Raw genomic sequence first — 20800 nt, forward strand, 5'->3', positions numbered from 1 at the left:
GATCCAGTCATGGGAACCCACCAGAGAGATGTCCCCGTCCTCTGTATTCCCGGGATTCCACACAGGAAGGTCACACCATCCCTCACCATCATCAGGTAGATGAGGAACAATCACTGGTGGTATCATTAGGATCTGTACATTATCTGCATTGTTACCATTGATGTCATTTTTATAATATATTCAGAATGGAAACCTGAGAGATCTGAAAGTTGATATTAAAGTAGAGATAAAGGAGGAGGAGGATGAGGATGGGGTGATGGAGGAGTCAGAATTTCTTAAAGTACACAAAGATCTGTACCAGGACACCATGGTGGAGTCATCCAGCTACAGGAACCCACCAGAGAGATGTCCCTGTCCTCTGTATTCCTGGGATTCCACACAGGAAGGTCACACCATCCCTTACCTTGATCAGGTAAATGATGAATAATTGGTAGCTATGATTTATACACAGCATGTTTGTTACAATGAATGTTTTATAATATCTTTCAGAGTGGAATCCTCGGGGATTATAATATTATTGTTAATGAAGAGTTTAAAGAAGAGAATGAGGAGTATGGTGTGATGGAAGAGCTTTCTGAAGGACACAAGGATCTCTACAAGGACATCATGATGGAGTCATCCAGCTTTGGAAACCCACCAGAGAGATGTCCCCATCCTCTGTATTCCCGGGATTCCACACAGGAAGGTCACATCATCCCTCACCATCATCAGGTTGGTGGAGTTGAGGGTCTGGAACATAAAGTGATGGAACACTCTGACATGTGGAGACGATGTGTGGACTCTACAAGATGATATTTTCTATGTGATCTCACATCATAAATCCTTCTATATTACAGATGTTATTTCTGCCATTCTGTTGGTTTAGGGTGAAGATCTGATGAAGATGAAAGTTGAGGGTGAAGTAGAAGAGACGTATGTGAGGGATGATCAGCAGTCTATGGAGGAGGCTGGAATGACAAGGACATTCAAAGAGGAGGACACTCCTACAGAGATCAGCACAGGTGAGACACAATATATTCTTCTGTTATCTCTGCTCTGGTACTGCACACTGATTGGTCCAAAGTAGGGCAGGAGATGAGTGATATGTATAGTGCTACCCCTGCAGGAGCCATTTGATAATGCTTTTCCCCAGTGGTTGACCTTGCAATCCTCCCAACACCACGGACACTCTGGGCTCAGACATATTTCAGCAGTATAGAATAATAATAACGAGAGAGACACAATTCTTTAGTAACACCTCTATATTAAACTTGTTCAAAAGAGTAGGCCACAGAAATAATGGGTTTAGGGTGTACAACACAAGTTACCACGTAAAAGCAGGACAATGGTAAAATAGAGATAACCAATTAGCAACATTTAACAGATTATACAGTCATGAGTAGTAAGTGTCAACCATTTAATTGCAACACCAGTAGCAAGAGGGGGAAGAAAAGGCTTGTTCACTTATCAGCTCCCTCCGGACCACCAGCACCACAATGGAGAATGCAGAGAATTATGTAAACGTATACTCCACTATGAATAGATATAAGTACCCCAATTTTAATAGAAATGGCCTTAGAAGGGAAGAGGTCCCTCTTACTAGAGATTGCAACTTGAGTCCTGTGATGTTCTTTATATGGTGGTGTCCTTTGTCTTCTGCTAGCAATGGTGGGACCCATAAACATTCGTGAACACTGATAATTCAATGAAGTTAAACAGGTAGACTGTGGTACTGCTGACAGCAAAGGTCTCCTGGTAACTGAGGACTTAAGGTGTCTGCATGCATTGTGTCTAGAGAGTGATGACAGAGGTTGGCATCCACACACTCACCAATCCTATGGATATCAGGGCCTTCTAGGAACAGAGATCTTGCCCAGGTTCCTTGTTTGTAGGGATGTGCAAAGTTACCAACTGATGGTCTGTCAGAGATGTTTGTGTGAAACAAAGAAAACAAATGGAGGGTACACAGGCCTAGTGCATTGCATTTAAAAAAAACATTTATTGATAAAAAATAAGAGGTAATATACTCAGGAATGACAATATTGTCAAAGGCACATAATATAAAGAACAACACTGTCCAGTCCGCACTGGGTGATATCCTCAAGGGAGTCCAGAACCTCCAACAGGCTAACGCATTTCGAGGGCTTGCCTCTTCCTCAGAGCCAATACCTACAATGCCTGCACCCTCTCTTATATGTCCTAATATCCTGTAGGTGGGTAGTCCCAGACCCACCCATGGGCGGAGACAATTAGGACAAGTGCCTGAATATTAGGGATTAAATTAACTTGTTGCCGCCCAGCCTATGACCAAATGGCAACCGGGCGAACACTTCATCCCTCCGGGAGGACACCATATGGCATCCTTCCCAGAATGCGCATTGCGCATGTCCACAGGGCTGCGCTGTGGTGAGATCTGTCACCGGCCATGTACCCCGGACAGATCTGTGTATCGGCCCCGTTGCCAGCACCATGTGACTTGCTGTGACCAATCACAGCAGGTCACATTACAGTTGTATACAATGGATGGTTTCCTTTCATGGTATCCATTGTATACAAGTGTGTCTAGCTGTGAATGGTCACAGCAATCACATGCACAGGCTGGGCCAATCACAGCTAATCACAACAAAAAAAACTTGAATGAATCAATTTCATTCAGTTAAATGCTTGCTTATAGCAAAGAAATTCTTTGCTATAATCAATCAAATTGTATAACAAAAAAAAATACTGATCACTTCCCCAAAGTAGTACAATGTTACTATGGTAACATTTTACTACGTTGGTCATAGTTCAATATAAAAAAAAAAATCTTAAAAAAAGAGAAAAAAATTAATAGAAAATTAAAAAAAAATTAAAACAAATGTTTTTTTTTTTTTGTGCTGTGACCAGTCAGTGTCCCTGATCACTGCCACACCAGTTATATGATGATGCTGTACTGCACTGGTGACAGTTTGTAAAAAAAAAAATTGCTAATTTTTTTTCTTAATTTCTTCTTTTTCTGAAAAATTATGACAAAATAATTACAACTTCAAAAAACTCGCCATGCCTGTTATGAAATATGTCGGACTGTCTACTTTTCAAAAAGGGGTCATTTGGGGGATATCTGTACCATCCTGACATTTGGGGGATATCTGTACTGTGCTGACATTTGGGGGATATCTGTACTGTCCTGACATTTGGGGGATATCTGTACTGTCCTGACATTTGGGGGATATCTGTACCATCCTGACATTTGGGGGATATCTGTACTGTCCTGACATTTGGGGGATATCTGTACTGTTCTGACATTTGGGGGATATCTGTACTGTCCTGACATTTGGGGGATATCTGTACTGTTCTGACATTTGGGGGATATCTGTACTGTCCTGACATTTGGGGGATATCTGTACTGTCCTGACATTTGGGGGATATCTGTACCATCCTGACATTTGGAGGATATCTGTACTGTTCTGACATTTGGGGGATATCTGTACTGTCCTGACATTTGGGGGATATCTGTACTGTTCTGACATTTGGGGGATATCTGTACTGTCCTGACATTTGGGGGATATCTGTACTGTTCTGACATTTGGGGGATATCTGTACTGTTCTGACATTTGGGGGATATCTGTACCATCCTGACATTTGGGGGATATCTGTACTGTTCTGACATTTGGGGGATATCTGTACCGTCCTGACATTTGGGGGATATCTGTACCATCCTGACATTTGGGGGATATCTGTACTGTTCTGACATTTGGGGGATATCTGTACTGTCCTGACATTTGGGGGATATCTGTACTGTTCTGACATTCTTGGAACTCAACAAATTAGATTGGCTGTCATTACTTCAGGATTGATCAATTTTCAGATCTATACCATAGTTTGTGAACTCTATAACTTTCCTACAAACTAAATAATAAACACTGATTTGGGTTATTTTCACCAAAGACATGTAGCAGAATACATCTTGGCCTAAATTTATGAAGAACAATTATTTATTTGCAAACTTTTATAACAGAAACAAAATTTTTGGTCTTTTTTTGTTAATTTAGCAAAAAATAAAAACCCCAGCGGTGAGCAAATACCACCAAAAGAAAGCTCTAGTTGTGTGAAGAAAATGATAAAATTTTAGTTTGGGTACAATGTTGCATGACTGCGCAGTTGTCATTCAGAGTGTGAGAGCGCTGAAACCTGCAAATTGGCCTGGGCGGGAAGGAGGTAAAGCTGTCCAATATTGAAGTGGTTAAATGATAACTTTCTATAAAAATAACAAAAAAACATACATTTTCATTTTCTTTCCACATTTTCCAAAAACTTGTGGCACAAAAAAATTACATTTCCAAAAGACTCTCTGGGCCTCTTAGGAAATATGTTGGTGTTTTCTCTCCAAAATGTAGTTGTTTTGTGGGTGTTTCCTTGTTCTTTTGCTCCAAGGCCTCCAAGAAATGTGATGGGTAGTTAGGAAATTTAATGAATAATTATGTTTCTTGAAAGCCTGATGTTGCTCCTTGGATTTTGGGCCTGTCTGTGTGGTTCGGCTGTAAAAAGCCTCACACATATGGTATCATCATACTCAGGAGGAGTAGCAGAATATGTTTTAGGGTGTAATTAAGTGTTCTTGCATTGCAAGAGCACTTATTGTTATCTCACATATATATTCTTATTATTATAGCCCCATTTTTCCACCCTAACTCCTCCCACTGTTTTTACACTCCATAGACAGTAATATACCGAAACGTGCAGATTGTTCCCGATTGGTGCGCTATTACTTTGTGGAACGTTTCGCCGAATGGTTCATGAAATATCAGCGTTTTTGTGGTGAAATTGGTCCCATAGGAATGAATGGAAGAATGTTCAAAACTAGAGTGGGAGCTGACAAAAGCTAGAGTGTGAGCTGAAAAATCAGGACATGATTTGTAAACTGCCATCTCTCCTTCATTTTCAAGCCCACCTACACAAATCTTATACCAAAACGTTCAGCTATCCCCGCTGCCACTATAAATGTCCACGGCTAAGCCATAGTCCTGACAGTTTTCACAATATGACCATTTGTTTGCAACCCACGCCGCCCATTGACATTCACTGAAACTCCACTCTAGCCACCTGAAATTTGAAGGGCAATTTCTAAACTGTGACTATGCCTACATTTGTAATATTTCAGAAACATACTATGCATCAAAATGTAGAAAGACAAAACAGAGGGCGCACGGGCCTAGTGCATTACCATAAAAAATGTTTGATAAAAAATAAATAATAAATAAAGTATGTGTTGTACTCACAAACGACAATATAGTCAAGGCACATCATAAAGAACAGCTAGGTCAACACCTTCCTCAGAGGGCTCTGAGGAAGAGGCAAGTCCTCGAAACGCGTCAGCCTTTTGGATGTCTATACTCCCTATTGTGGACTGTTACTCAGCATGGTGTTGACCCCGCTGTTCTTTATGATGTGCCTTGACTGTATTGTCGTTTGTGAGTACAACACATACTTTATTTATTATTAAACATATTTTATGGTAATGCACTAGGCCTGTGCGCCCTCTGTTTTTTCTTTCCTCATTCAGTATATTTGGATTTCCCCCGGTCCATTTGAGGGCAGCAAGGTGTGCATGTTCCAGGACATTCTTAATGTGGTTGTAGCCTGCATCGAGTCCATCCCCAAGCGCAGGAGCATTTGTGTTTGCTGCATCAAAATGTAGGTCTGGGTCTTGTGATTCTCACAATATAAAGCTCTTCGGTGTAGGATTTATAGTTTTTAAACTACAACCGTTTGAAGATGGCAACCGCCAGTGAAGTGAGCAAGTTGGAGCAGTTTGTTTTTAACAGCTCTTCTCTTCCCTTGCTGTAGAGTGAGTTGCCATAGGAACCCAGGTGTGTTAGCAGCCAGCAGAGCGACGAAAGCTAGAGTGTGAGTTGTAGACTACTGGTGGAGGCAAGAACACTTCACACAATTTCCCCAGAAATTGTAGATTTTCTAGTTCTTACTATGCTGTGTTAGAAATATAGTCTTGCTTGGCAACTTTGTATAAAAAAAAAATAAAACTTCATTTTCTTTCACACATTTTTAGAAAACTTAATGGAAAAAATAAAATTGCCAAAAAGCTCACAATGTTCACAATAATAATACTACTAATAATAATACAATGCTTAGATAGGTTATAGATTTAAGGGGGTACCTTGCACTTTAAGGGGGCACCTTGCACTTTAAGGGGGCACCTTGCACTTTAAGGGGGTACCTTGCACTTTAAGGGGGCACCTTGCACTTTAAGGGGGTACCTTGCACTTTTTTTGTTTGTTTTTTTGCATGGCGTTCTCTGTTAAAATCAGTACTAGACCTTAGGGGTCTGACATGAATTTTAGGCGGACCCCTCCCCATCTTGTTTTTTTGTTTTTGTTATATTATTCCTGCCCCTTTGTTTACATTCACCTCTCAGTGGGCAATCCTCGGTTGACCATTGAATGGGCAAGGATACATCACAAGTAGTTAGGATGCTAGCCGTCACTGGCTCCCAAGCAACCAGCTTCAGTGGGAAGCTGTCACATTTTGTAATACCGTTGCCAAATGTTTATCTTCCTGCTTGAGCCAGAGGTTTGGTTCAGCTGAACACCCATTTAGTTAGGCCGTTTATGTATATTATATACGACGCGCTTGTTGGAGCCCAACGTCTGTAGCTGTAAGATAAAGGTGCCAGATGGATATCAGGGATGGATGGATGGAAGCAGTAACACTGAGGCAGCTCTTCTTAGAGTGGAAGCAAGGCTCTAATGCAGTAACAAGAAAAAGAGAGGAAGGCGCCTCTAAGTGCAGTATTAACAATTTATTAGTAGACAATGGAAAATTTGCACTTACAAGATCAACGGTTAAAAAGACTCATCGAGTGGTAATTGGATCCAAGTGGGACATCCAGCCGTCCAGCAGCAAGCTATGCCTATAGGATCAGGAAGTAGAGTCCAGGATGTGCATGTGCATCAAAAATGAAGCTTGGAGAGCAGAGTCAGATGTAGCAGGTGAAAGGGGCGGTAATGCGTTTTGGAGCATGCTCAATAGGCTCCTTATTCAGACCTCTTGACCTATTGAGCATGCTCCGAAATGCATTACCGCCCCTTTCACCTGCTACATCTGACTCTGCTCTCCAAGCTTCATTTTTGATGCACATGCACATCCTGGACTCTACTTCCTGATCCTATAGGCATAGCTTGCTGCTGGACGGCTGGATGTCCCACTTGGATCCAATTACCACTCGATGAGTCTTTTTAACCGTTGATCTTGTAAGTGCAAATTTTCCATTGTCTACTAATAAATTGTTAATACTGCACTTAGAGGCGCCTTCCTCTCTTTTTCTAGTTAGGCCGTTTGCCCAACCTCTGGAGAAGCAACCTCCAAGAGCTCATCACTGTTGATGTAGATTATGGGGTTCATCTGGCATTATTAGGTTGTGTTTATTACAGAAGCATAGATGTGATAATACTGATTGCGTTTTGGTCGCTTTTCTTCTTCAGACTTGTAGCTGAAGGTTAACATTCAATTATATTTACCGTCTTGGGATGAAAATTAAGAAGGAGCATAAAAACTGAAACACATTGTTGGATTCAGCATTTTTTTTATTCATATCAGACATTTCAGGATTGCTAATGCCTGGTTATGAATAAATCCTCTGGTCACTGCTAAAGGCCATCTTAACCATTTTACGCCCGGTCTATGGCCAAATGGCGTCCGCAAAAATGCATTACCTTTCCGGGAGGTCGCCATATGGCATCCTCCCGCACATGTGCAGTTCACGCGCTTGCAGAGCGGCGCGATCTGTCACCGGCTGTGTACCTCGGACACATCCGATGACAGATCTGAGTACCGGCCCCATTGCCGGTACCATGTGACCTGCTGTGACCAATCACAGCAGGTCACATGACAGTTGTATACATGGATGGCTTCATTCATGCCATCCATTGTATACTAGTGCCTAGCTGTGAATGGTCACAGCTAATCACTTGCACATGTCATGTGATTAGCCATGGCCAAATCACAGCTAAGCACAAAAAAAAAAAAACCTGAATGAATCGATGTCATTCAGGTAAATGCTTGCTAATAGCAAAGTAATTCTTTGCTATAAGCAAATTGTGTTAAAAAAAAAAAATACTGATCACTTCCCCAAAGTAGTACAATGTTACTATGGTAACATTGTACTACTTTGGACATAGTGAAATATGAAAAAAAAAAATCTTAAAAAAAAATTAAAAAAAAATATAAAATAAAAAAAAAATAAAAAAAAACATATATTTTTTTTCACACTGTCACCAGTCAGTGTCCCTGTTCACCGCCATGCCAGTTATATGATGACGCTGTACTGCACTGGTGACAGTATGTAAAAAAAAATAGTGAAAATAATTTTTTTTTATTTTTTCATTTTCCGAAAAATTATGACAAAAAAATACAACTTCAAAAAACTCGCCATGCCTCTTATGAAGTACGTCGGACTGTCTACTCTGCAAAAAGGGGTCATTTGGGGGATATCTGTCCTCTCCTGACATTTGGGGGATATCTGTACTGTTCTGACATTCTTGGACCTCAAGAAATGAGATGGTCTGTCAGTACTTCAGGATTGATCAATATTCAGATCTATACCATAGTTTGTGAACTCTATAACTTTCCTACAAACTAAATAATACATCCTAATTTGGATTATTTTCACCCAAGACATGTAGCAGAATACATCTCGGCCTAAATTTATGAAGAAAAATTATTTATTTGCAAATTTTTATAACAGAAACAAAGAAAAACGTGTTTTTTTTTTTCAAAATTTTCGGTCTTTTTTGTTAATTTAGCAAAAAATAAAAACCCTGGCGGTGATTAAATACCACCTAAAGAAAGCTCTAGTTGTGTGAAGAAAATGATAAAATTTTAGTTTGGGTACAATGTTGTATGACCGCGCAATTGTCATTCAAAGTGTGAGAGCGCTGAAACCTGGAAAATGGCCTGGGCAGGAAGAGGGAAAATTGCCCGGTATTGAATTGGTTAAGAACCAGTAGAGCAGGCGTACACAGTTTATAACAAGACGTAAATAAGAAGTCATCGCCTGGAAGAAGGTTCATGCATATTTCCGGGAGTGGGTTGTGGAGATAAAAGAGAAAACTCCAGATCTCCTCTTGAGATGAACTCTGGATGACTCCGAATGGAAGATGAAAGGGCAAGCTGGTGCCAAAATTTTGACCATGGTCAGGGAATTTGCCCGCAGTATGACAAAACTTTCTGGTAGAGAATATCGGGGATAATGGCATAACCCCTAGGATTTTCAGATATTTTACTGATTTGGACAGAGGACAATCAGGGGGCGAGTGGGGGTGTCAATGTGGGTAATGGTTGTGTGTGTTATAAAATGCTGAATCAGGCTATTTTCTATCTATCTTTCCTTGGAGTACAGCCAAAGTACACAACTTGAGGACAGACTTACGTAACTTATCTCTTTACTTCCGTTGTAAATGAATAAGACCTTCACTTCTTTGAGCAATGTATATACTGTATTATTATTTATACTATTAATATTATCAGAGTTCTTTCAGCAGAATATACTTCTCCAAGCACCCTCCAGTGTTATGTGTTACCAGAAGCCTAGGTCTATGCTCACTTGTTCTATGCTAAAGGTTCTGAACTTGAATGTCTTGACAAAGATCACTTGACCAGTGCCTAGGCGTGTGGTTGTGTAAAGAGCATGCACCTCCGGGTCCCCATTGGTTCCTGTTCTCAAGACTGCTTAAATATAGAAGTGATCTGGGAGGAGGACCAAAGGCTTTTTGAAGGGGGGAAAGGGTCTAAACTGGTTGGAACAGGCACAGAGAACATCTGCTCACTCAAGTCTACCTGATCTTGATTTAGGTCAAGGGTGTCAAACTGGCAGCCCTCCAGCTGTTGCCAAACTACAAGTCCCATGAGGCATTGCAAGATTGACAGTTACAAGCATGACTCCCAAAGGCAGAGGCATGATGGGACTTGTAGTTTCGCAACAGCTGGAGGGCCGCCAGTTTGACACCCCTGATTTAGGTGAATGAACCCTTGTATATAACAATGTTGTTTTTATATTTTCCAGGACACGCCACCGAGGAGCCCTTAAAGGATCAACTCACTTTATCTCCAGGTTGTAAAATGGAAGATGAGGACATCACAAGAGATTGTGCCGGAGAAACGACAATGAGCTCCACTATGGACGGTGGACTTCACAGTGTGGATAGATTATCAAATGCCTTTTACTCTGAGCAACCTCCTACTGTGAGGGATGGTGCCGGAATTCAGTGGGAGGTGAAATTTTCCTGTCCTGAATGTGGGGAAAGTTTTAGCTCTGAACTAAGTCTTACTTCACATCAGAGATCTCACTTCGGTGAGAAGCTTCATTCCTGTTCTGAGTGCGGGAAATGTTTCCTTCTTAAATCAGAACTTGTCGTACATTGCAGAGCTCACATGGGCAAGAAGCCAATTTCCTGCCTAGAGTGTGGGAAATGTTTTACAAAGAAATCAGACCTGGTTAGACATCTGAGATCTCACACAGGGGAGAAGCCGTATTCCTGCCCTGAATGTACAAAATGTTTTTCATGGAAATCAGACCTTGTTAAACATCAAAGATTGCACACGGGGGAGAAGTTAAATTCCTGTCCTGAATGTGGGAAATGTTTTATAAAGAAATCAGACTTTGTTGGACATCTGAGATCTCACACGGGGGAGAAGCCGTATTCCTGCCCTGAGTGCTCAAAATGTTTTTCATGGAAATCAGACTTTGTTAGACATCAGAGATCTCACTCTGGGGAGATGCAAAATGCATGTGCTGAATGTGGGAAATGTTTTACAAAGAAATCAGTTCTTGTTAAACATCAGGAATTACACACAGGTGAGAAGCCACATTCCTGCTCCGAATGTGGAAAATATTTTTCATATAAAACAAGCCTTATTAGACACCAGAGATTGCACACAGGAGAGAAGCCATATTCCTGCCCTGAATGTGGAAAATGTTTTACATGGAAGTCACAATTTGTTAGCCATCAGAGATCTCACACAAAGGAGAAGCCGTACCCTTGCCCTGAGTGTGAAAAATGTTTTTCAGATAAATCACACCTTATTAGACATCAGAGATCTCACACAGGAGAGAAGCCGTATTGCTGTCCTGAGTGCGGGAAATGTTTTTCAGCTAAATCAGACCTTGTTAGACATCAGAGATCTCACACGGGGGAGAAGCAAAATTCTTGCCCTGAATGTGGAAAATGTTTTTCAGAGAAATCACACCTGGTTAGACATCAGAAATCTCACATAGGAGAGAAGCCGTATTCTTGCCATGAGTGCGGAAAATGTTTTTCAGTTAAACCACACCTTGTTAGACATCAGAGATCTCATACAGGGGAGAGGCCGTATTCGTGCCCTGATTGTGGAAAATGTTTTTCAGTTAAACCTCACCTTGTTAGACATCAGAGATCTCACACGGGAGAGAAGCCATTTTCTTGTTTTGAGTGTTTGAAATGTTATTCACGGAAATCAGACCTTATTATACATCAGAGATCTCACACGGGGGAGAAGCCTTATTCTTGTGTTGAGTGCAGGAAATGTTTTTCACGGAAGTCACACCTTGTTATACATCAGAGATTCCACACAGGTGAGAAGCCATATTCCTGCACTGAGTGTGGGAAATGTTTTGCACGGAAATCAGTCCTTAATATACATAAGAGATCTCATACGTTAATCTGAACCCTATTGAAGTTATTGGGACAATGATCTTTAAAATCTATTCAGGCCATTTTTAAGGCTAATAGGCACATTATTCCCCTGTCGAAGAGGACAAGGGCCTCTTCCCTGTACCCCTAGTCTTGTGATTGTAAGGTCTGCAGGGGAAAAAACAGGATAAGAGTGTTATGCACAGAATGCAGGGGTCAGCAATATTTAATGTACAGAATGCATGGGATAAGAATATGTAATGCATAGTAGGAGTCAGAAGTACAAAACAAAAAGAGTGCATGGGTCAGGGGTGTGTAAGGCACAGTGTAGGGGTAAAGAGAGTGAAAAATTCCCCCCACAAGCAAAACTCTCCCTCCCTTTACCCTTTCAGCAAAAATTCCTACTCCCTCCCCTCAAAAAAAAAAAAAATCCAGCAATGATCTTTGGAATAGCAGAAACCTTGAACCATTTGAATTCTAAGCAACAAAAACAACATGGAATCTCACAGTACCTCTTCTGCAATAAACCACTAACTGTTTTATCAGAGTACACTCTGTTTATATTCTGTATATCCACACTTATGTATAGGCAAGGACATAGCTACTCTCCTGAGACTTGGTTACCCATATAAATTAACTGTTCAGTATATGGCGCCTGACTTGCTTCTTCAGCTAATGATGGGGCCCAATCTGTATGGTGGTACACTTACTACTGTCAATTTAAGACTGCATGCAGTGAGATACTTTTAGGCTGTCCAGCATAAGGCAGTCTCCTGTCGTACTGGATCACTGACAGTAGAACAAAACACAGCTGAATCTGCTCACCTGTCCTGGTACATACAAACCTTGTCTTGGACAATTGGCAGTCTGCTGTCCTCTGGAACCCAGCCCCAGTAACTCTGTCCTCACAGTCAGGGTCTCTGGACTCCACTCTGCTGCTCTGTCTCTGGTAAGCACAGACACACCCAGGCAACAGGTCTGTACTGCTGCAGTCTCCAGCAGCAAGACGTTCTCATGGCTCAGTCCTTAGCACTCTGGCCCTTATGAGGCTCTCCCTCAGTGCAGCCCATTAGCCTTCTTTATAGAGAGCTCTCTGCAGGATTACATCTCCGAGGATCCAATGTGGTTGCAAAGTAAGTCCTTCCGCAGCCACCAAATGGCTCAATCACTGCACCAAGGAGGGAGAGGAGCAGGAGCAAGAGGGATTGCACACAGAGTCCACTCTGTCTGCAGCAGACAGCTGCTCTGTCACATACAGGAGTCTCAGCTGCATTGGGGGAGTGAAGGAGTGCGGGAATAGAAAAGCACAGCCTGCTCTTCACAAATGGCCGACAGCACACCCAGCGGGAGAAGAGTTATTAGAGGGGCACAGGAAACAAAGCTTGTGGGCAGCACCTGGCTACACATTCCCCCCACCAGAGAACCTTTGGTCCCCAAAAGAGAGATGTAGTCCCTGACATGGTTATTCCAAGCCCCCAACGATCTACTAATTGGTGGTCATGGGGAAATGTTCTTGCTTTCTAAAGTTTTGAGAATGGTAAGTGAGATGCACCCTTTGAGATGACCAACAGGAGGTCCAGTGCCAGATTACACTCTTCCCTTATAAGGAGGATTCCTTCTTTGTTTTGGTCTATTTCCAGTAGGGTCTTTCCATGGCACTTGCCTAGCAGGAAGAATCGCAAGCCCCTTGGACTTGGAGTCCAGAAAAGCACTATGATAAATCGTTGGGAATCTGGAGTCACCCACTACCTAGATCTTGTCCATTCTAAAATGCATCTCTTGAAGGAAATTTAGAGTGTGTGTTTTGAACCTCCGGAATTGCCAAGGAGTCTGGTGCATTTGTCAGCACTTTCAAGTCCTTTGATATTATATTATATTTTGTGAAACATGTGGCATGGTAAAATGGGGTGTGACAATGTGAAGAAGAATGGGAGATAGGGAGAGGGTGTGGGAGGGAAAAAAAGGAGGGGGAGGTGGAAGAAAAGAGAGACTTTTCTTTGTCAGATAACTAGTAAGTCATAGGAGGAAACCCACCGATAGAAGATGTGGAGGGAAAAACCCTATCATAAAGAGTGGATGTTGTCAGGGTCCGCCGCGGCTCCGTCCCCGGCACATGCGCAATAGCGGCGGCTCACGCCGGGACACAGGCACCAGATCCCGGCTGGGCCGCGGCTGACAGGAGGCCGCGCATGCGCAGTAGGAGCCGCTGGCGCACCTCGGGCGGCCAATGACAGCCCGGGGGCGCGTCCTGGGTGGCCAATGACAGTGCAGGGCGCAATATTTAAAGATGCCCTGCACTGTCACAAATCGCCGCAAGGTCTGACCTGTTACCTGTGTTCCCTGTGCCCTGTGATTGTGACCCGGATAGTTTGACCTTCTGCCTGCTCCTGCCCTGACCCGGATTATCTGACTACGCTGCCTTCTCCTGTGATTGACCCGGATTGTCCCTGACTACGCTGCCTTCTCCTGTGTTTGACCCGGATTGTCCCTGACTACGCTGCCTTCTCCTGTCCCGATCCTCGGCTTGTTTGACCATTCCGCGGACTGACTCCGGTAACTGACCCTGCGTGTGACCTGACCACTCTCTGCCTGCCGTCTCGGTACCTCGCCATTTCCCACGGTGACAACCGCCGGTTTATCCTGCCTGGTCCTGCCGGCCTCCTCACATCTGGCTCTATTCTGTCCTACTCTCATCCCCGGAGGCTCCCTCTGCCACTGGTGGTATTGCTAGGAGGTCGTGACCTGGTCCTGGTTCTGCTCCAAGTCCATCCCCACCATCAGGGGCCCTGGTGAAAACGCAGACCGGGACTTAGACTCCACGCTCCGGGTGATTCTGCCTAGTGGGCTGCCAGAGGTACCACCTGGCGGATCCGTAACAGATGTATAGATAAGACTGAGCAGGACATGACATTTTGGATCCCATCAGTGTGAAAAGAGGGCTAGGTGCAGAATGCTCCTAGTATACCAAGAAGGGGAGAAGTGTCTATTGTGGCAAAAGTGGTCAATCAAAGCATTATTCAAAGGTGCGACAAAGTGGAGGTGGATCCCTGAAAACAGAAATATACTGCAAACCTAGGAACCATTTAACAAACATTATTTATAGGGCAAACTCAGAAATTGTTTCAAAATATTATTTGGGAGGGAACTAAGGGGTCCCACTTCATGTAACAAATGGCATTTCAATTGGGGCTCAAGCCCTACAGACTCTAGTAGGTGGGTGCAAAATCATGTCTTACTAGTAGGTGTCATGGACCCCTTCTCCCATGTTGACCTACATCATGTACTAAAGGGGAGCACCCTCCTAGATAGGTGCTAGGATTAAGTTAGATTTAGTGCTGGCTCACTATATGTCTTTTTGTTGGTTATAGTGAGCTTGCCTTGCTGTGTCGCTGCAATTGATTAGTTAGGTCTGTTCAATGTTCTCAGCTGCTCTCAGTCTGGTAACTCCCTCTACTTTCTAGAAATCAGAAGAGCCTTCTGGATTATAGGTGTGGAGCTATGCAGATGGCAGCCTGAATACTTATACAGCCCTGGCCAATCCCAGGGAGCAAGGCCCTGAAGGATGCTGGGTACCTGTATATATTCTCTGAACACACTGAGCTCTGGGTCCATTATGTTATGTGCTTGCTGTTCATGAGGCCTCGGGTTGGTGACCGGAGGGCCTGGATGTTGAAGCTGCTGAGAGCTGAATGAGGGGATGTCTGCTGAAGATCTAGTCTGGTATCACCAGGGGAAAGTGTCTCTTGTGGTTGGAAGGAGGCAACCAGCTCTCCCTGGACCTTTCGTGAGTACAGACTGCTGAGAGATCTTATAGACTTTTTGGCCTGTTGCTACCCCACCTCTTGTGTACTAGAGAATCAGCTGTGTGTTTACTAAATGGGGCATTAGCTGGTGTCTGGAAGAACTTAGTCTGCCTAGTTCTCTGTTCCACTACAAGCCAAGTCTACAGTTTGCTATATGCAAGGACTTCTGCTTCGGCCTTACAGAAAGGAGCTTACTGTTCTCACTTTGTACATAGAAAACCACACCCTAGACTGATCATTGGAGAAACATGTGAATGAGCTTCTGAACCTGGCTGTGGAGCAAAGCTTATGGGGAAGATCTGGACAGTATTTCTGCAGCTCCCGGGTGTAGTGCTACATCAGGAAAGGCAAGGCAGTAAATATGTAAATAACTATTTAACTGGTTTCCATCGTGCTATAGCCTAATGCAGGCCATAGATGGGGAGAAAAACGGACGATTTTTCGTCCGAAAATAAAATCGGCCAATTATCTTATCGTTTCGTCGGCCGTTTTTCGTGTATTTTGGACTTTCAGATTATCGGTGATGTTGGAAAATTTTCGGAAAACGCCCGACTTTATCCTCATTGATGGTCAAAAACGAACGATCGTTTTCCGAAAATTTTATGCGCACGTGCAGTGACCTGGAAAGAGAAGTTTGCAGCGTACGAAGTTTCGTTTCCGGTACAAATGTAAAAAAGTTCTAAAATGTAAACATCACATCATTGTATGCACTAGTGTGTAAATAAATAGTTGTGTGTGATCTGTAATATATTTATTTAACTGTGCTGAAGTACCCCACATATTAAAATCGTTTATGTTCAATCTCACCATATATATTAACTTTTATAAAAATAACAAGTCAGATTTTTAAAGCAGAAGTGCTTTATTGAACAATTTTGTAAGTATCCAAAATAACATTATCCAAAATAAAATATTTTTTATTATTTTAGAAGCATTATGTTTTTTGTTCATAAAAAACAATTTACTGTCTATTCTCAATATAAAATGTGACAATATAGATAAATATGGTTTAATGGCAGAGACCTTCAATAAAGAAGACATAACAGCATCCTCAATGTGTGCAATCACATTGTAATTTCAAGTTTGCTAATTGCTGACATGACTGTAATCAGTTTGTAAAAATATGTACATATAAGCATAATTCCAGTGCTGACATGAATGAAAGCAGTTGAAAAAATTAGTCAGAAAAAAGCATAATGTATGTATAGGACATCCTTTAGCAAAACCTGTGTGCAGGCAAGACTGTAATCAGTTTTTTAGAATATCAGGTAAAAGGATATACAAGGCTCAAATCAACAAGCATAGCATAACCCCAGTGCTGACATTCATAACAGCAGTTCTAAAAATGTGTCTGAGAAAAGGATAATCAACCTGTGTGCAGGCAAGACTGTGATCAGTTTAGAATATCAGATAAAAGGATATGCAATGCTCAAATCAACAAGCATAGCATAACCCCAGTGCTGACATTCATAACAGCAGTTCTAAAAATGTGTCTGAGAAAAGGTTACAATGTGCAAAACATCCATTGACAAAACATAATTGCTGACATGAATCAAGTGTAATATTCAGAGAAAAAGGGTTAGACATTTAACAGTGGAACATTTTTAAAACAATGGTAAGGGATATACAATACGCGAATCATATCAGTTTGCAGAGTGTATCCAAAACTGTATTGATCCTGCATTGCATGGTGTTCAAAGTTTCCCTCATGTCCTCAATCTGGACGTTACAAGCCATCAATTCTGCCGTAAGTTTTTGGGTGGTATAACTGTTTAGTGCTGGTGACTCTGGATTTCCTGTTAATACAAATCAGAATTATTAATGTATGTTTTCAGACAGATGAATGCATGTATAGATAACTGTATATAGATGAATACTTGCCCCAACTTGTGCTATTGACTGCATCCTCCTCAACAGGCATGAGGTTCAGTATTACTTCCTCAGAAACCTCCACAGGGTCATCCATAACATTTTTTGCCAAGTCCTTATAGACAGATTCATGTTTCTCAGATTTATCTTCATCAATATTCTTGCGTTCTCCTGTGTGAATTAATGTGAAAGTAATCAATACAGCACTGAAGTTCTATTGACTGATGACTGTAACATTATTGATCATAATAAAATATGTCACATTAAAACAGCATATTACATCAAGAAAGAGGCATAACACTTTTAGCATACATATAGGGAAAACATTATACAACCTATACAAAATATTTTTTTATTGAAGACAATACTCACTTTTTTTGAGAATTTTTCTTATTCTCTTGAACTGATCAGCTTCCCTCAACTTCAGATCAGACCATCGTTTTCTCAGTTGGTCCTTTGTGCGTTTTACCCCAAATTGTTTCCAAAGCACTTTAAGTATTTTGCCCATTATTGCATCCTTCCTTTGATTGGTGTTGTTGTAAACTTGCAGCTTGCAGTCATAATCCTTTCTGAGCAGGATTCTACCCATCTCCACCATTTCCTCCAAAGACATGTTGGTTGCCTTTCTTTTTGTATCTTTCCCAGTTTGTAGAAGCTGCTGCTGTGATCCTTCTTGCTCACTAGGTTTGTTGAACTCCTTCTGCTCCGCCATCTTGTTCCCAGCAAAAGAGGGAGGAGGAAGGGGCGGTGTTTATAGTGTGAAAGAGCGCCAAAAAGCACGTACGTTCGGACGTTCGCGGACAGAACGTTCATTCGACCGGCGATCGTATCTGCTGAGGAGGGCTGCTAGTGTCTGCGGAGGAGGGCTGCTGGTCGGAACGATAATTCGTGCATAATTCGGCAGGAAAACAAAGTTTCTGTGTCAAAACGACATCAAGTCATCTTTACCAGTAGGTACCTTGCAGAATTCGATACATGTTTATAGTTATGCAACATGTTGCAAGGCTTTCCTGTCTCATGTGCTGGGTGCTGTGTACAATTTAACCCATTGTGACAGCATAAGCATATTGTATTATTATCATTATTTCTTATAATATATATTTGCGCCTCATTGTAAACCTTTTTTTTTTTTCTTCTTTCAGCTATGGCACAGAAATTCACATCTGTGGCGTTTTTGCCAGAGTTTATTGACATGTACAGGGAGATGCCCTGTATGTGGAAAGTGAAATCTAAAGACTATTCGAATCGTTTGATGCGTGATGAGGCGATGAAACTGTGTGCGTACATGCAGATGAGACCTATGTAAAGAACAAGATTTCAAATCTGCGTACTGCATTTAAAAAAGAGTTAAATAAAATTGAAAACTCCAAAAAATCTGGTGCTGGCACAGATGAGGTGTATGTGCCACGGCTGTGGTATTTTAACAGCCTCAGGTTCCTGCATGACTCAGATGTGCCAAGGGAGTCTCAATGTACTTTGCTGCCTGGTCCCTCTGATGAACCATCCTTTACACCTCTGCCTGAATTCGAGGTACCAGAGACACAGGTAATTGAAGTCAAACATATACTTTACAATATATGATCATATGTAACCTCAGAATGTACAATTAAATCAATGAACACAAATTTTGCAATATATATTTACTATTTAAATGCACACATGCACCTTTTTTTTGCGCAACTAAAGTCAACTTTAATATATACATTAGACAAACTTTAATATATACTTTAGACAACATTATCCTGCCAAGATACTGCACCATGGCCCACAAAATATTGCATATAATTAACACGATTTTCACGCGCTGTCGCAGTTGACAAAACTGGACGCGCAGGAGCCAAATTTTCAAGGCCTCCATTATCGCTCCTCCATTCTCCTGGCAGAATTTCACCGCTTAACGGATCTTCTCTGTCCACTGATAGTGGTGACATATAAGCTGTGTTGGTCGACCTGAGAAAATTGTGGATTAGGCAGCAGCTCTCCACAATCACATCAATTGTGTCAACGCTCACATTGATGGGAGTGTGGAAAATCCTGAAGCGACTTGCCAGGATGCCAAAGGCATTTTCCACCACGCGTCGTGCCCTTGACAGCCTGTAATTGAACACTTTTTGATTGTGATTCATATTTCGCCATGGAAATGGCTTTAAAATATGTTCACTCAAAGGAAAAGCATCATCCGCTACAAAAACAAAATTAAGTCCTTCAACTGTATGCTCGGATGTTGGAAGATGTAGAAGTCCACCCTTCATTCTTCTGTGGAATTCAGTATTCTCCATCACTCCTCCATCGGAATTACGGCCATTTTTTCCAATATCCAGATACATAAACTCATATTTGGCGTTCACAATGGCCAATAGTATGATACTGTAGAAGCCTTTATAATTAAAGTAGTAGGACCCGGAGTGAGCCGGCAGTGTAATGCGCACATGTTTGCCATCTATGGCACCACCACAGTTAGGAAAGTTCCACAGGTCTTGGAAGTCTTTGGAAATCTGCATCCAGTCTTGAGGGCACATTGGAAACTGTAACAGATAAAAAGGTTTTTATTGCCTGTTTTTGTAACATTTAACATGTGTTCTACATTTCTGTTTGTTATAGGAAAGTGAGGCAACACAAGAGAAAAATACAAGATCATTGCACGTGAACAAAGGCAAAAAAAAAAGAAACCCAGATTCGGAAACAACATTATTTTTAAGGCAAGCATCTGCTGCCCTGGCCGAAAAAGAGGATGAATGTGACGCATTTGCAAAACATATTGCCCACAAGCTGAGAAATATGAGCCTGCAACAACGGGATATAATAGACCCACTGATGTACCAGCTATTGGCCAAAGGGGACAGGGTACCTATGACACCCGAATTGTTGGATTCACTAGATATCCACCTCCACAGGGCACAGCACAACCACATAACATGCCTCCAAACACACCAGCCAGAGAGCCTCTTAATTTGGCTGTCTCCCCAATTAATCCACAGTGGCCAGAACAATCCCACAGTACTTGGGATGTGAACTACCTCAACCTGTGAGATAGTGCAAAAAACGTGTTCTCATTAAAAATCTTAAAATGTTTTTTTTTATCTGTTTTTAGTTCAATAAACTTGTTAAAAGTTATATAATATAAGACTGGAATCTTATTTTTTCAGAATCGTTTCTCATTGTGGTTTTCCTCTTTATTGTGTGGGGGGGTGGGGGAAGTAAGAAGAATTTATTAAATTTTTTTGCTTTTGTTCTAAATGTTTGATAATTTCACTATGACCAAAGTAGAACAATATTACCATGGTAACATTGTACTACTTTGGTGAAGTGATAATAATTTATTTAACTATTTGCAAAGCATTACTTTGCTATTAACAAGCATTTACAGCAGGGGTCCTCAAACTACAGCCCGCGGGCCACATGCGGCCCGCAGAGCAGATTCATCCGGCCCGCCGGCAGGGGACATTAAGTACAGGGGCAGGCAGGGGGCTGCTGTCTCTTATCTGG

At 41.9% G+C, this 20800-nt stretch overlaps 1 protein-coding gene across 1 annotated transcript; it reads left to right on the forward strand.

Moving 5' to 3' along the window:
- The first annotated feature begins 2 nt into the window (after nucleotides 1–2).
- On the forward strand, nucleotides 3–12189 carry LOC149451782 (uncharacterized). Its single transcript, XM_089690140.1, has 5 exons — nucleotides 3–95; nucleotides 185–412; nucleotides 490–711; nucleotides 866–1001; nucleotides 10037–12189. Exons 2-5 carry the CDS (start codon nucleotides 257–259, stop codon nucleotides 11674–11676), a joined length of 2154 nt encoding a protein of 717 aa, XP_089546266.1. The 5' UTR covers nucleotides 3–95; nucleotides 185–256; the 3' UTR covers nucleotides 11677–12189.
- The last annotated feature ends 8611 nt before the right edge of the window (nucleotides 12190–20800 follow it).

This window comes from Staurois parvus, unplaced genomic scaffold, assembly GCF_062004578.1.
Source record: "Staurois parvus isolate SC_StPar_1 unplaced genomic scaffold, SC_StPar_1.0 ptg000519l, whole genome shotgun sequence".
NCBI classification, from domain to species: domain Eukaryota; kingdom Metazoa; phylum Chordata; class Amphibia; order Anura; family Ranidae; genus Staurois; species Staurois parvus.

What these genes read in the sequence shown, in the direction of transcription:
- LOC149451782 (XM_089690140.1), top strand. Translation starts at nt 257, where the DNA reads ATGGAGGAGTCAGAATTTCTTAAAGTACACAAAGATCTGTACCAGGAC. An exon ending in CCATCCCTTACCTTGATCAG is followed by an intron (nt 413 to 489) that starts GTAAATGATGAA and finishes AATATCTTTCAG; the next exon opens with AGTGGAATCCTCGGGGATTA. An exon ending in TCATCCCTCACCATCATCAG is followed by an intron (nt 712 to 865) that starts GTTGGTGGAGTT and finishes CTGTTGGTTTAG; the next exon opens with GGTGAAGATCTGATGAAGAT.